Below are 17,072 nucleotides of genomic sequence, written 5' to 3' on the forward strand. Positions count from 1 at the left end.
ATATGATGGACAGTGGCTCAGCAACTTCATTCGCCAGCTCCTTCAGGACCCACGGATGGATTTCATCAGGTCCCATGGACTTGTGCACACACATCAAAAAGAGTGAAGACAACTCAAGAAAGAATCTGCTTCTCTAGAACTGAATTATTTTTTTCCCTTTTACAAAACTAGAAATAGACTTTAATTCTGACATAACAGTAAGAATGGATGGTGAACAAAATGAAGATAAATGTAATGAAGATTGGTGTTTACCACATCTTAAAGCATCATTCCATAACTTTAGACAATTGTGGTTGTACAATGCATGCAAAGATCAACCCTTTTATTTAATCATTCAAGAGTCGTAACAACGGTGAGTAAAACAGAATAAAAACTTACTCTAAAGTAATCGTGTCTTCCAAACACTTTTTCCACATGTACATTTAAGCTTTGGGGATGGTGCACCTTAAGCAAACTTGGCTGGATGCTCGAGTATTAACCATTCCTCTGGAATTACTTTGGTCCCACTGCAGAGCATGGTGATTAAGGTTCAGATGCTCCCCCATGTGCCCTCCTGCACTCAACTTCCCGCGGAGACCAAGGAAACAAAGAACCAAGAGGAGAGGAAGGAGGCTGGAATGGAAATGCACATGGCACACATACTCAGTGATTTCTAGGTCTGGATAAGTAACTTTTGTTTTCTATGAATACTTCTATTTGAACCTCAGTCTCCATTGGCAATTAAGCTTTGAGTTTACATCCTTGGGGTCTTAGGTCCACATAAGACCCCACAGATTTAATTAAATAGAAGTTATCTTAGAGTGCCTCACCTGAAGAAGCACCCGTTGATGTGCCTGTAGAGAACAGTATCATTTCCAGATGTTCCAGCACAGTGTAAGTACAGGCAGAGCTCCAGGCAGCTGCCTGAAGGTGTCAGGAACAGTCACCCTTCAGCTAAGCCCCTGATGTAGCTTAGGCTCTGATGGCATGTATTTGTGTTGTAGAAACCAACTTCACCTTGACAGATATAAGACCTGTTCTCTGTAACACACATCACTAGCGGTTTAACTGGAACTACTAAAAGACACATTGGTGGCACGTTCAGATCTCCATGCAGCCTCAGGGGGAGAGATCTTACCCAAACACTGCAAAACATTCCCAGAGAGGGAATGGGGAAATCACATCGGTGATGGGCAAAGGCCCTTGCTAGGTGGACTTCCATTGAGGCAATGGATGATCTTGCCTCCTTCTGTCCAAGCCAAATAATTTCAGATAAAAGAAAAGAAAGCTGGCATGGAGCACTTGGGCATTTTCTCGTACCATGACTACTGAGCCACAGCAAGTCCACCTTCTGTTAGCCAACAAAGGCAGCCAGCCAGCACTGTGAGATGCCTCAGCCACGAGTAGAAAACATGAGGTATTTGCTCCAGGGCAGTACTCAGCCTAGGCTCACAGTAGGTATCTTCCCTTTTATGATAAAGAACACCATGTTACATATTCCTCCCTCCTGCTTTGAAAGTGTCTTTCCCTGTCAGATCTGCTCTGACAGGACACAAGGGGTCCTGCTGCCTGAACTTCCTCTCTGGCTGCAGCTTCAGCCAGAAAAAGTGGAGCCACTAGCCAGCTAAATATTCCTGGGTGGGGATTTTTATTTCTTACCTGTTATCTCTTTTCTCCCTTGAAAATAAAACCAGCAGATCAGCAAGGGAAGAACAAGGTCTCGTGATGAGAAGGGCCTGGGAATCACAGGAAAAACCCCAGCCATGATGAGCAGTGCATCTCCCATGGGCTTCATTAGCTGAAATGAGGATGGGAGTATTTAATGCCACAGTAAACATGAATGGGTCAACAGGCTGAAGGTGCTACATGAAGGTGCTTTCCTCTGGCTTTTTTTAAGGTTAAAGAGAATTATGTTCTTGGGCACCAGCAGTATAGCATCCTCAGGATACCATCCTCAGGTCTGCAGGGACACCAGGAATATAACTTGAGAACTTCCAGCTTTGCTTCTGGAATATACTGGGTAGGGGAAAGGGGACCAGAGCTGTTTCTTGAACTTGGTCCATGGTGAGGTTAATTGGCCCCAGGACCAGCTTCTGTGTTCAAAATCCAGGTCCTCCCAGGAGTAGGGCCTTCAATGTGGCTGTTGCACAAAAAGAACAGTAGATGTTTATGAGAATAAAACGTAAGCAACATTTAGAACTGAAGACATTTCTTTCATGCATGCACAAAGTCCCAAATTTAGCAGACAAGGCTGAAACCCACATATGGCAGAACAGAGCTATAAAAGTTGTCAGCAAGTGATATTCATCTCAATTTAGAAACTTGTTCCTACTATGTAACGTAAATGCGATTGAAAACATGTCTTTTAGCTGCAAGTGTAGTATACACATTCATTAGAAGAAGAACTAAGGAAAGGACTGGCATGCATTCACATTTTTTTTCCACCCCATAGAGAGTCTCGGATTTTTTGGTCCAGATTTTTTCTTATTCTATGGCTCAATAGCCAAACAGGTTCCAGCAAGTGCTCAGCCTTCCAAATTAAATGCTGCTGGACAGAATCAAGTAGTGTCATTTTGAATTCCCAGTTTAATGAAGCAGAGAGCAATGCAAAGATTTCCATGCTCTAGGAATGGCATCACTCTATGGCTCAGAGAAATGGGCACAATCTGACATGCTGCCTTTCCAGGGCTCAACATCTCCTAGTGAAGGATATGGAGAAAAAAATTCCTATTTACTGAGTTCACGCAGTTATTTTGCTTCCATTGCTCTCAAAGTCTTGAGGTGCCCAAGGATCTGGATAACAAAAGGGAAAGCCTGATCAGTCATATTTCCCCACCTCCTTTAGTGAAAGGAGTGGTTTTAAGAATGCTAACATATCAAAGCAGCTCAAGCGGCGTTTACATGTGTACTGCAACACACACTTGCAGCTTCTTCTAAAAGAGCAGTCCTGTAACTGCTGTTTGTTTGCTCAGGCATTCAGTGAATACAGGCACAAAGGCCAAAGTCAATCCAAGACCAAAAGAAAAAAAAAAAAAAAAGAAAAAGCTAATATTTACAAAAAACGCGTTCAGAGTGGTTTTGCTCGGCTGGCAGTGAGACACAGCTGAGGGGTGGGAGATGATCTCCACAATCTGGCTTGGCTTCGCCCTCCCAGAACTGCACTTTGCTCCTACTGGAGCCAGACCAGTGTCCCACCACCCTCCAACTGGTGCCAGCCATGCCCAGGGTCTCCATGTGGAACACTGCCTCCATCTCACAGCACCCTGAAGGTACTTTATTTCACTGGGCTTAGTCAAGCATTCTGTGTTCTTAAACCATAACCGTATTTTCTCTGAGTTTATCCCCTGCAGCTAGTCAGGTCATGCTTAGGGCTAAAAAAATCCTCAATCCAAGAAGGTACAAAAGGAAGAACCCACTGCACGACCCTCTCCCATCTTTGTTGCATCCCACTCCTGGCTATCTTCCCCATCCCACCTCTGCTGAGGGCTCTTTACCTTCCTCACATTTTGGGGACCTCCAGAATCCTCCCCTTACATTCATACTCAATGCCACAGGCTGCCCCAGGTCGCCAGCAAGCCCCACCATACTCCATCCTTTAAAGCTTCCCCCACTTCTCCTGTACTGGGGCTAAAACCTCTGCCATACAACTTATGAACGCCAACATCTAACCACTACTTCTGGGATGCCATTTGCTTCTTAAAACTTCATGAGACCAATTCTCATCCTGCAGCTCCTGTCAGGGAAATCACACTATCATCCTCCTTCCGACAGCAGCACACCAGCAGCTTGTTTCCTGTTCAGACCATATTTACCACAGGTCTAGCCCTTAACCCTCACAGAGTGATACAGCTTTCCCACAAACTCACGCTCTTATAAATTCAAACTGTTTTATTCCAAATATCACATAAATTAAATACATTTTCCATGAATATTGCAAATATACATGAAATGAACATTGCAGTTTTTAAAAAAAGTTTTGGCTTTGCTTATGCAACAAGAAGTGCCAAATGTGGTTAGAACATGAACTTCTCCTGTATTTACTAGATACAAAAAGGTGCAGATTAATAATTTATATTTATACATATGTACATGCTCCATTTCATAACTAGCTTTAAAACAGTAAAAAATGGTTTCAAGTTTATCTACATTACTCGTTTAAATCTGGTCAGAAGCCCCAGATAAGAGTTGATACAATCATTTCACAACTGCAAAATTAAGGCGCTACCAAAATACCAGTTCCACTAGTGTAAAATGTAACAGGAATAGAGAGTGTACAGCTTTCTATTTATCAATTTAAAAGTGGACTGGAGAACAAGGAAAAAGGAGCAGTAAGAAACATGACAAGATCTACAGGTTAGAAGTACAAAGATCTCGATGACTATCAAATGAACATATTAAAATACAGTAGATAAAAGGCCTCAGTGGCAAACAATTAGTATGCTTCTGAAAGACAAAAAAAGGTTAAAATATATATATCATTTTGTAGCTTGAAGCTCTACAGGTGAACAACAGGTGTAGAGGTAGAGGGATTTTTTTTTCTTTTTGGCCTCTTTATGATGTATAAAGAAGGGCCACATTCACCACAGTGAAAAGACTCATCATATATCCCAGCATCCTTGCTTGGACAGCAAGCAAGAAAAGTGTAATGAGCTAGAAAGGCAACAAATCCTGTCTATCTCTTTCAGGAGCTCAGCTCCAGTGCTTCCACATGTACCTTGGCGGTAAGTTACATATAAGCAAGATCGGCCGTAACGTGGACATTTCCTCTAGAGAGGACTGAGACAGCTAGCTTCTCCCATGAGGTACTACTGGATGCTGCAGAGATTATATGGCAGAGATAATTTGGTAACAATGAAATTGGTACTTTCCCTTAGAAAGCAAGTACCACAGGGCAGTGGTGATTTTTTTTTTTTTTCCTTTTTATTAATTAAAGCTTTGCTATTTGATCAGCATTCCATGTTTTGGAAGAAATGTCAGCTTTGGGCTGCTAATGATTATTTGCATCCATACACAGACAATTCCTATGTTATCATTTATCCAAAACATCAGCCACTGAAATATATATCACAAACCGCTTTAAACCTTGACTAAAAAAAATCCCTCTACTGTTCAGCTTTCTCTTCAATAACTATCATTCCATTAATGATGCAGGCCTTCATGAACACAGCAATGTCACTTTCCATGTAGAATGTGTCTTTACTCATTACAGAACAGCAGTAAACAACCTCTCTTGTTCCATAGGGTTTCCTCTCAGAAGTACCTCAAAAGTAGATATCTTGAAAAATCACTTTTGCAAAGAAGAATATTCACATTAGTTACTCAGGCAAAGCCAAGAAGACACTAACTAGCACCTTGATTTATTTTTTTTTTTTTCTTAAATGCACTCCTATATGTAAAATTAAGCACATGTAAGATCAGGGACCAGCAATACACAAATACCATCAGCATCCCCTTGCAGCTAAACTAGTAAATACTCAAAACTAGGCCAGACACACAAAGGAGCAAGATGAGCGACACCAGAAGAAATACACAGCATGGAAAGGCATGGGAAGAACAGGAAGCTGAACAGAAAGGACTGCAAGATGAAATACAGTCCATCTTCTGGTCTGAGAATTAGTTTGCGAAACCACCCTTCAGTAGCTCAGCTGACAGTGGGTTGAAGATCTACTGACTTCCTCCCCCATATATAGAACAATTCCTTAATACTTCAGTGACTTCCTCTTCCTCACCTTCAAATCCTGAAGGAAATGCATTCAACTTAGGTTTTGTGTATTTTGGTGATGGTAGCAAAACTTGCAGAAGGCTACTGTAGAGGTTATGACATCATTGGTTGTAAGTTAACACACTTCACAATTCAGAGAATACACTTACAAACTATTTAAATAGAAAAGGCGTGTTCAGGTAGAGGCAGTTACAGTACATTCAGGGTATGTTACAGAAACCATTTGTGGTAGCCATTTGCTGAAAGGAAAAAAAATCTGTATATTTGTTTCCCAGACCACACAGGTTACAACTACAATACCCAAAGAGAGCAGGTAATATATCTCAATCACTGCATTTTAATGCAGTCTTCTTCCAGAACTCATGTGCAAAGTGGAAAAAAAAAATAAAATTAAATACATCTTCATTGACAAATAAGGACAAAATAACTAAAAAAGAAATCAGGCACTTTGACCATTTAGGTAAACAGCCATTTCTTCTTCCCAGACTTCTGCACATGAACAAGCCTTTACATTGGTCTTGCTATGCTTGCAGCACATGGAGATTCAAGTCAACTTTTTTTCCCTGTTGGTAGTATCAGTTCTACTTATAGGAAACTATGCCAATTGAATTGGTAACACTGTGAGTTATTTCATTGGCAGTGAGCAAATGTTGATCATTTGACTGACAAGCAATCAATTTAATAGCTATCAAAGTTAGATATTAACAAAACAATACATTAAAAAATAATCAGAGACAAACGAAGGTTAACACCTGACTTAAGCTTGCATTGAGACTTGCCTTTATAGGTTTGATTTGTGCCTCCTTTCATGGTGTTATTGTGGACTGATTTCCATCACATACAGCAACTGGTACTAAACTACAATACTTTTGGTTTGAAACACGTTCAGTAGAGATCACCCCAGTGTAAGGGAAGTTGGCATGACACTGCAGGAGGAGTGAGATGGAAACCTCCCAGTATTTCATCCTCACTGATTCCGCTCACAGAGCAGGCGTTCAGAATAAGTTGCAGCATGCCTCCTTCGTATCTGGGGTGAAATCATTATTTCACAGCAGCGTTCATCATACTTTAGGGAGCCGGTTTGATTTGAATTTAGCGGTAAGACCAGCTAGGATTACTTTGATTTTTCTTTTTAAATAAACCAAAGTACACCTTTCCAAACATTTTGTACATACTCAATCCGCTACAACACATAAATCACAACATGAGGGATTACCTAAGGCTACTAAATAGTGTACTTATTCAGTAGCTATTATTCTTTCAGACAAACATCCTCAGATGCCTTGACCACGAACGGCTTGATATTTTTTTCCTTGCAGACTGCTATTTGCTGAAGAGAGAGATGCAGTGTATGACAGACTGCCTATCGATTCACTAACAGAGCATACTGTTGGCTACGGTCTTCATGCATACTTCTGCCAGGCAGTGTAATTCCTCTTCCATTCACTATTTTCAAGAAAGTATAGGAAACACCTCTTCAATCCACTGTCCAGTTTCCTTTTCCTACCAAGTGGAAATCCAAACACATGCAGGCCAATGGTGCTACTCTAGTACTTAACTCTCTTGCAGGCTAGAAACATCAAATCTATTCGTAGTACTTTGAAGCAATTATCCGCATCCATCAGCTACGCTCTAAGTGTAGCACAGCTTTGTAGAGGCTCAGATTTCACCAGGACAACAGAAGAGAGTGCAAGGTTTGGTGAATACCCAGGATAACAAACCAATGCAATTGATGGATGCAGGACACAGTCAGAAAGGGCTGTTCCTTTTTGAAGGAATCTTTAAAAAAAACAAACAAAAAAAACCCCTCCCCCTTTGCCCTCCCCCAGAACAACCTGTTGTGAGATGTTTTGGGTGCCCACTCACAACTGAAGTCCATGTTATCTGGGTCTTTTGCGAGTCACAAATATCAATACGCGTCTGATGGCAATAAGACGATCTTTAAGGGAGGTCATAGCCAGTATAGCCAGCTGAGCTCTGTTTTCCAGAGGCAACACTGCCAAGAGCCACCAGTACCAGGCAGGACCACTGGGGTTGCTCTGCAAAAGGATGGAAAGACATGAAATCATGTATTCACTATCACTGCTTCATGAAGAACACCACCTTCCTTCCCACCCTCTATCTGCTAAGAAAGTCACCACAAAACAGTTCAAGCAACAACTAAACACTTAACTTCAGGTGCTCCCCTTGTCTAAATACACTATTAAGACTGATCTCTTCAGACACCAACTTACACTGATATATTGTTTTCATGCTTCATGCTAATAGGCCAAAATTGAGTAAATAAGAGTTTAGAATGTAAAAAAAACCAGCAAAAACCTGTCAGAAAATAGTCGTGTCTAAAAATTCTGCATAGAATAAGGCTGCATAAGTAGGAAGGCTTTATTACCTGTGGCTCTGGTTCTTTTCCTGGCATGGACCCAAAATGATTGAGAATTTGCACTTTCATATTGTCTTTGAGAGAAGTAAACCAGGCAACGGCTTGATCATAAACTGAATCATGAAGGCGGACAAGTTCTTCATATTCTGGTCCTTCAACCTTATTGTTAAAAGAAGGGAGATGGAACAAAACAGGTTTGATACCATGGAGTCCATGCTTCCCCAGAAGCAAAATAATGCAGTAACTACAGCTGTTCAAATGTCCTTATCTATGCTCAAGTCTCAGATTTCAAACCTGTGATGCTGGAGTCATTTTACCCTCCCTTGGGTGTTCTGAAATGACATTTCTTGAAGCAGTTACTGCCTTATTAATATCCATTTCTAAATGCTGGCAGAGCAGAAATCTGCTCTCTAATCCTGGGATATCATATTAATCATCTCAAACACCAAACCTCGAGTCCCTGTCACAGAAGGACCTCTAAACACTGGTATATTGTCTGGCAAAACAAAAGAAACACTACTGCCACCGAGCACAGAGACAGGGGGTCTACAGCCCTCAGAGACCAGCAGTATTTTATACAAGTGTTAAAGCCATGGAAGGACAGCCAAGGAAGAAGAGGACGAGGAGGGCAGACACCCAAGCAGGCAGGAAGCAGGGAAAATGGATGCTTTCCCAATACCAGGAATGGCCATTAAAAAAAAAAAAAAAATTAAATATCCTCACTGAGGCAAAGAGAGTTTTAGCTGCACAGGCCTGTTAGCTATTAGGGAAAACAAAAAAGCATAAGCAAAAAAACCCACTACAAATTGGTGATTTTTTTTTTTTTTTTGGTTGGTTTGGTTTTTCCCCCTATAATCTGTACACACCAATGGTGTGATTAATCTGTGCTACTCAGATGTGCATCTGAGACAGCTGCTCTGGATACCCTTCACAGCTGAGAAGAAACAGCTGTAGAGGGCAATTAATCTCATCTTAAGGTAGGTATCTAAGAGAAGATAAAACAGGCAGCTCTGGGCTGAGACTTCTCACCATCAGACATAACATGAATGTAGGGTGCTGAACATGGACATCAGCCTCTCAAGTGAGACAAGGTTGATCTCACTCTAATTATGAAGAGGTGGGTCTCTGGCACCATCCACAAGCAATGCCTGGCTAGCTGTGTTTCACTACCCTTCACAGCAGATCCATCACTCCGGGCAGACTACCTACTCCAACCTTTCGCAGGGGAAGGCACATCCATGCAATCTGCCTTTTGTGCCCTGGCAAATAACTGCATCAGCCTGCACAGGTTAGAAAAGCCCTGCTAAGACTTTACAGACTTGCACTTCAACTATGAGACCATGCTGAAGAGCTATATGACCAGACTGGACTTCATCAATTGGCATGAGATTACTACTAAACTCAATGTTAAGATAGATCTGGGTTTTACAGACATGCTCTCAAGATGATCCAGGAAGTCATCATTAAGCATGGCCAAAAATTCACCCTTTGGACAACACCCATCACAAGCACCTCACTTGATGCAGGTGAAGAGGACTTGTTTTTAAAAACTACTCCCCTCTCTGCATTCCTTTGCTCTCAGCCAGCTCTGATGGATGCTTGTACAGACATGGTTAACTACATGTCACTGAGATCTCATTTTAAGAGCGGACTCCCACTTTTGTTTGAGGACCTGTTCTGTAAATGAGAGCTTGGAGGTCATATGAAGTCTGCCAACTGTCGGTTCAGTGCAAGAAGAGAACAGGGGCATGTGCTCTTAGAAGGGTTTCAAGTCTGTACCAGTTTTAATGTTACTCTGACCTCATCCACACATCATGACAGACCTAAGCACCTGAGTCTCAGCAGCTACTCGGAGATCAGTGAAGGGAGTGTAACACTTCAAGCAAAAGTAAGGGTAGAAAGGAAGAAAGGGAAGGAAGAGACAAAGTTTGTTCCATGGTTTTCAAAATAGAGCTTTAGTATTTATAATATTGGTTTAAAAATAATGCACAGCTAGCTTGAAACGCAACAAGAAAAGGCTATTTAAGTGAATCCAGCAATACATGGGTATGAATAACTTTGCACCATAGATCACCTTTTTATCTTCAAGATACTCGATGTTTGCTGTGTTATATCCATCTCGCTGGCCATGGCTTAAGACCCTAAAACGACGGACACCAACTGTATCAACAACTGAGCGTCCATCAGGAAAAAACTTTACGTCCCTGATCTCTAATATACAGCCATGATCTGCAAATCTGAAATGACAGAAGGGCATAAAAGTGGAAGTCATCAACAAGTGTTTATAGACATCAGGAAAAATACTGGGCCTAAGTCACTACTTCTTATCTGAATGAGGATCCTACTTTGGTGACAATACATTTCTGCTTATTCACATAAGCCACACAACCCCCACCCTTTCTGCCTTCCCTCAGAGGTCCAGGGCAGCAGCATTTTTGGAGTCTATTTGCGGGGTGAGAGGATTGGGAAGGGACAGAAAAATAAATGGAGCATGTTTTATGTCGGGAGTTGCCAGGTGGTGGTAGCAAATTCACCTGGTTTGCAAAGAAAACAAGATAGGTAAAGACACCATACGGAGGTCCAGGAACAAATGCAGGGCTGGGAGGGCAGTACACCTACTCCAAGGTATAAGCAAGAAGACTAAAGGCTTTAGAAGGAAAAAGGCCTCTATGCAGCAAGATTTCTCTTGCCGTTGTTTCCTTTAACTTAAATAAGACAGATTTAAAAAAAAAAAAAAAAAAAAAAATGCAGCCAAAACCAAAAACCAAACTCAAAACCACAAAACAAAAAAATCCACCCCACTAAAACAAATCAAAAATACCCTCTTTAGAAAAGCACATTTTAACCTATTAGATTTAAAGTAGGCACAGGTTTTAATCACACCCTGGAAACAAGCATGCAACAAGTTCTTGCTTTAAATTATCAGACTTACCTACTCTACATTTGTGCTGTACTGAGTTCACTAGAGAGGCTGACTGCACAATGACTTCACCACAATACATTGATTTGCCAGCATTTGCAGCTCTGCACCTCAGCTTACTGCTAAGCAGGACAATGCACTGTATCTAGTCTCATCTCAAGATACCAAATCCCCACAGGATATGATGTTTCATCAGGGAAATGCTTGTTTTACCAGAGCTTGGCCATTTCTTAGGTAGAAGCGACGAAGAAAAAGCAATACTTGCGGGGAAATGACTCCTGTTCCTACTCTACCAGAAATCATGGGTTTGGGAGGGGGGGCAAAAAAAAGCTCACCACTGTGAACAACCGTTCTCTCTTGGCCATTGTGCTGAACAAACTGAGGAAGAGTACAGCTGTACACAGCTAAGCCCTGGTGCTCTACCAGTGGGATTACAAAAAGCTTGTTTATTATAGAAATATTAGACTAAATGCTATTTAAACAGCTACACAACAATTGTTTTATATTAACGATTTTAGTGACATTCATACCAAATTTAGAAATTAATCTAGAAGTGACAATTTTTTTTTCTTTTTTTGTCTTTCTTTGAGAAGTTACTTTGGGATAGAAAGTGACTTTAATCAAAGAGAGACAAAAAAGCACCTGAAGATGGGTATAAAATGTACTGACATATTAAAAGCTAATTTTCTTCTCCCAGTTTTAAGTTAAACTGGAGAAATAAAACAGAGGAAGGTAACAAACTGACCATGTCTTGACACTGTGTCTTTCAAGAGAAGTATGCACCCATGTCTTGGTAGATGAGGCAAAACAAGTTTCCCCACTTTTTGCATTCCCAGTTGATTTCGCAATTTTGAATAAACAAAATAACTTCTTTAATTGTGTAAGAAACGACAGCCACCTGCCAGGTGTCTCCAGATGAAGGCTTCCGATGCTTCAGTGTTTAATTTAAGTTATCATGCTTAAAAAGTTTAATTATTTTGGTAACTCAAAACAGACAAAATACAAAAATCTAACTGTAGTGGCTGCATTTTAAAATACCCTTTGTGACGCTACCTACTAAACCAAATTCTTGTGGTTTTGGGATTGTAACCCCTTGGCCCTCTGTTTTGGACCTGACTCCAAGTAAGTCTGGCTCTTCCACAAGCTTTCGCAGATGTAAATGGATTTATTACTGATGTCCTAGGGTCATTTTGTTGTCACTCTTACAATCAATTGCTTCCAGAAAACTGGTAACAGTCCTGGAAGAGACTGTGGAGCATCACTGCTGTTGGAGCCTGAACTCCACTGAGTGCAGCACTGACAGCACACCAACTGGCCTGAAGCACAGCCAGAGCTGACTGGAAGATGTAGCATCTCCTGTATTCTTACTGCCACCTGTCAACCCCAGTATGACTGCCCTTCTCTCAGCTCCAGTGATGATCAACTACGAAAATGCAGCTCCCGAGGATGCCTGTCTTAACATGTTCTTAAAAATTCCCATGCTCATCATCCATTCTACAGTCTGCATCATGCCAACATATCTTCTGATGTCACCAACTATCTACTGCAACTCTCTTAAGACCACCTCTTTTTTCCCCACAAACATCTCCTTATTCCCTTGACACAAACCCCCTAATTTTTAAGGTCCCTTCCAACCCAAACCATCCTATGATCCTGTGATTCTGGTACTTAGAAACCTGAAGGTTTTCATAGAATCACAGGGTAGTTTGGGTTGCAAAGGACCTTTAATGGTCATCTAGTCAGTCTCTGCATGGGGAGCTGGAAACACACCAGTGTCAGAATTGAAAAAAATGAATTAAAGGTAAGATCATATAGAAAGACAACGTAACCCACTCACTGCTTAGACACTGCAACACAGCACTGAAGACAAACATCAAAATTCAACATTCAGCAGCAAAACAGACTTCTCAGCCAAGGGTATACTTTGTCTCATTTAGAAAAACTGTGGCAGGTTTGGCTGGTTGGGGTTTTTTTTTTTGTTTGCTTGGTTTTGGGTTTGTTTGGTTTTGTGGTTTGTTTTGGTTTTGGTTTTTTTTTGGGAGGGGAGGTGTTTACAAATATATTATTTTTGTTTTTTAAAACTGAGTAGACAGAGAAGCCACTTTATCCAGACAGTCAGCTTTCACTAGAATAAACAAGATAAAAAGCTTTCCAACCACATAGACAATTAAGTGCTATTTTTGGAGCCTTTAGTAGCAGGATGAGTTGTGTTCTCGCTATCCAACAGAGAAGCAATAAAAATTACATCTTTGTGTCAAAAGGAATGTTTAAGATACAAAACTAAAAAGACAGCAAACTTAATATTAGGACTGGAAGGAACCATAGTGGTTTGGGGAGACAAGTATACTGTGCTGTAGTACTCCATGAGCATCACAACAGCCTCTGCAACAATAGGATATCCTTCACTCATCTCCTTACCCTTTTAATTCATCAGCTAAGCACATGCCAAATTGCTTGGTACCAGTTTCCATGCATCTTCTTATCATTAGGCGATAACGAGGTTCAAAGACATGGAGTGGGCAAGGGATGGTAGGGAAGGCCATGGTACACACGAAAATGGGAACATCTTTATTCAAACTGTAAGATAATTGTTAAAAAAAGAAAAAAAAAGTTCAGCTATTTTCTGGGTACTGCTATATTCAGCATAAACTCTTAATATAACAGAGATTCCAGTGGTTTCCTTAGATTCATTTTTCATAAACGTGTATCTGGTTGAGGTTTGTCATTTTTACAAGACAAACATTTCAGGGCTCTTTCTGTTTAAGGTATTAAGGAAACAATCCCTCTAATCTACTTTCATATAGGAAAAGTCAGGAAATTATAGACGATTTCCCAAATATGTACATACCAATACATCTAGCTTAAATACACATTGTAAGATTTTGGTGATAACCTTTTGCAGTAATGTAGTACCTAAGAACTAGCCACGTTCAAAACAAGATAGTAGAGAATTCCCAAGCTCAGTTAAAGCCCTTTGATTTTCAAGAAGCCTACTAATCCAGTTAATTTTTTTCAGGCTTACTTGCATGTTTTTTGTTTCTAGTTGAGTTGTAGTGTAATAACCACAAATCAGTCACGAAACTGGATCCTTGAACTTCTCCTGACCTGAAGTACAACCCATTTATAATTTGAATTCTACCCCCAGAAAACCTTCATTATAACTTTATAAGCATTTATGCTGTTTCAGAGGAAAAAGCAATTATCTTTTTTAAGAATACTGTTGTGCCTCTCTACCATCCAAGCATATTGTTACATGTTTATCTGCAACAAACATATTGAAAATATGAAACATCTGGCAGGTTCATTTACAAATTTCATTCTGTGCATTTTCATAAGCAAATGAAGCACTAATTTAGATTCAAAAATAAATTTTCTAACAGCTGCCAGTAATAAAAAGACTGCCTACTTTGACAATTCCTTCATTTCTTCCTCATAAACTTTCTTCCTTTCAGATAATTCCTCTGGCAAGTAACGGACGATCAGCTCTTCTGTAAGGATGGTCTTCTTGTAAGTTCTGCTTGCCAGAAACTGCAAAGAATAATCAACTCTTAAGTCTGATAGGAAGACAGGTAACATCTCTTCCTCTCAACCCCACCCCTTTACTAAGGCCAAACAGCACATTAGTCAGGATTGTGTGGATTCCTCCTCCTTTGAAGCCTTCCACTTCAGGATAAACTTCAAAGTTTTCATCATAACTGCACTCCAGTGCCCATGTGACTATAACCCAATGCCCTTTTTTTGGCAGAAGTTGTACTAACAGCAAGAAAAGGCAGTCCCTCCTCACTTTTGCAGAAGATCTATACATTCTTTTCACCTAGAACTGCCAGGTTACTGTTAAGAAGTACTCCAAGTACAAGACACATCACTCCTGCTGGAACAGAAATGCTGACCAAGGAGCAACCATTCCTTGTTCACCTCAGGTAGATACAAACTGGAGATGTGGTATGAACAAGGCTACAGCTGGGACTCCCCAGGCATACGACTGGCATAATACTGGAAGTCTCTATTCCTTTAAGCCACAGCAAACCCCACTTGTCTTCCAAGGAATGACGAAATATACTCTGAAGCAAATGAGGTCTGTGCACAGCTTTATGCTGTGGGTACTCTATTGTGTTGTTCTGGTTTCACAGAAACATAGAACAGTTTGGGTTGGAAAGGACCTTTAAAGGTCATCCAATCCAACAACCCCTGCAATAAGCAGGAGCATCTTCAACTAGATCAGGTTGCTCAAAACCCATCCAACCTGATCTTGAATGTCTCCAGGGATGGCGCATCTACCACCTCTCTGGCCAAGGTGTTCCAGTGTTTCATCACCTCGATTGTAAAAAGTTTCTTCCTTATATCTAGTCTAAATTTACCTTTGTTTAGTTTAAAACCATTACCCCATGTGCTATCACAACAGGCCCTGCTAAAAAGCCTGTCCCATCTTTCTTATTATGCCCCTCTAAGTATTGAAAGGCTGCAATAAGGTCTCCCCAGAGCCTTCTCTTCTCCAAGCTGAACAATCCCAACTCTCTCAGCCTGTCCTTATAGGAAAGGTGCTCCAGCTCTCTCATGATCTTCATGTCCCTCCACTGGACCTGCTCCAACAGGTCCATGTCTTTCCTGTGCTGCAGACCCCAGAGCTGAACGCAGTACTGCAGGTGGGGTCTCACCAGATCAGAGGGGGACAACCACCTTCCTCAACCTGCTGGACACACTTCCTTTGATGCAGGCTGCAAGTAGAGCACAGAAAATCCCCCCATAGATGCTTTCAGAAGAACGCAGCTTTGTGCATTTTTTGTTAACTGGGGCAAGGACATACTTACTTCTGACAGCTTTTCTTTGCAGAGTGGGCAATGTGGATTATGGTCGAGGCAACGCTCAAGGCATTTGAGGCAAAAGGTGTGTCCACAGGGCGTGGTAACGGGTTCATAGAACAACCTGAACATGAAAACATGGAACAGAAAAGCTAAGCTGCTAACACAGACAATGCAGATTCCCAAACTGTAGAAAAGAGTGACTAGACCTAGCCATCTCTTACTTTCCTGCTTTTGTACAATGCACAGGTGAGTTTTATCTAAGGATATAAAAATAGTTTTCATTTTTAGAAGTGATAAAAAGTGGACAAAATCACAGATGTAAAGACTCACCAGATGAAAGATTCAGCAAAAAGGAAGAGAGTAATGATTTAGACATTCTCTGGCCAGTTCCCCTTCTGACACCATGAAAACTTTTTTCAGAAGCTAGAAAGGTCAATGCAGTTTTACCTCATGCAGAGGGAACACTCAAAGTCCGATGCATCCACCAGAGTTGTTGGTACTTCATTTGAAGTGACGGTGGTGTTTTCATGTAAAACATCTGCATCTAAGTAGTTAAAAAGACAATTATAGTCAATATTTAAGTATTACTGCAAATTCAGATGCTGTTTAAGTTGGTTTTCCATAAAGAACCTAATTTCTCTCTTTTATTTTTTGAAGTTTTGTTCAAAACAAACATATTTTCCATCCAAGTTTCAGAGCTTCTGGCAGGAAATCTTCTGGAGAGCAGAGAATTATGTTTATAGCCAGAGAAAGCACTTTAGGCTGAATACCCATGATTTGCTTCTCCAAAGTTTTTTTGTTGGTGTTTTTTTTTAAAGTCTATTTTTTAAAACACTCTGCTATTGCTTTCCCACCACCATCACCACTCCCACATCAGCCAGGCCAGATGTTCTAAAGTACATTAAGTCCAGAATTTAATTTGTTTACACACAGTCAAACTATTTCATCAGTGTTTATTATAGATTTCTCAGCATGGGTAATTTTTCTTACAAGTAAAAAAAAAAAAAAAAAAAAAGCTTAAATTCTTCTAGACCAGGCTGCTGTGCAAATCCCAAGTTTCAAACAGCTTAAGGACTACTGAGTTGCATTAGCTAATACTGATTTCACTAGCTCAGCACTCTGCAAACCTGGAGGCAAAACACATCACTTAAAATTCTGCCCACCCTGGTTTTTGGGAGAGGTATATATATTCCTGTACTTAACATGCTTAAAGGGTATGGGCTTCAAACTTGGCAGCAGCAGCAGCATTTAAGCTCAAGAGCTATCAGC

General features: G+C 40.7%; 1 protein-coding gene across 1 annotated transcript in view; it reads right to left on the bottom strand.

Annotated features, from left to right (window-relative positions):
- Positions 1-3,847: 3,847 nt before the first annotated feature.
- The window catches only part of LONRF2 (LON peptidase N-terminal domain and ring finger 2), a 35,419-nt gene continuing 22,194 nt past the window's right edge, over positions 3,848-17,072 (bottom strand). The window contains exons 6-12 of the mRNA XM_030476874.1: positions 16,251-16,347; positions 15,810-15,924; positions 14,408-14,529; positions 13,420-13,578; positions 10,156-10,318; positions 8,091-8,240; positions 3,848-7,740 (exon numbers count right to left, since the gene is read on the bottom strand). Of these exons, the coding sequence (XP_030332734.1) occupies positions 7,582-7,740; positions 8,091-8,240; positions 10,156-10,318; positions 13,420-13,578; positions 14,408-14,529; positions 15,810-15,924; positions 16,251-16,347 (965 nt within the window). The 3' untranslated portion in view covers positions 3,848-7,581. The remainder of the gene's footprint in view (positions 7,741-8,090; positions 8,241-10,155; positions 10,319-13,419; positions 13,579-14,407; positions 14,530-15,809; positions 15,925-16,250; positions 16,348-17,072) is intronic.

This window comes from Strigops habroptila, chromosome 2 (genome assembly GCF_004027225.2).
Source record: "Strigops habroptila isolate Jane chromosome 2, bStrHab1.2.pri, whole genome shotgun sequence".
NCBI lineage: Eukaryota > Metazoa > Chordata > Aves > Psittaciformes > Psittacidae > Strigops > Strigops habroptila.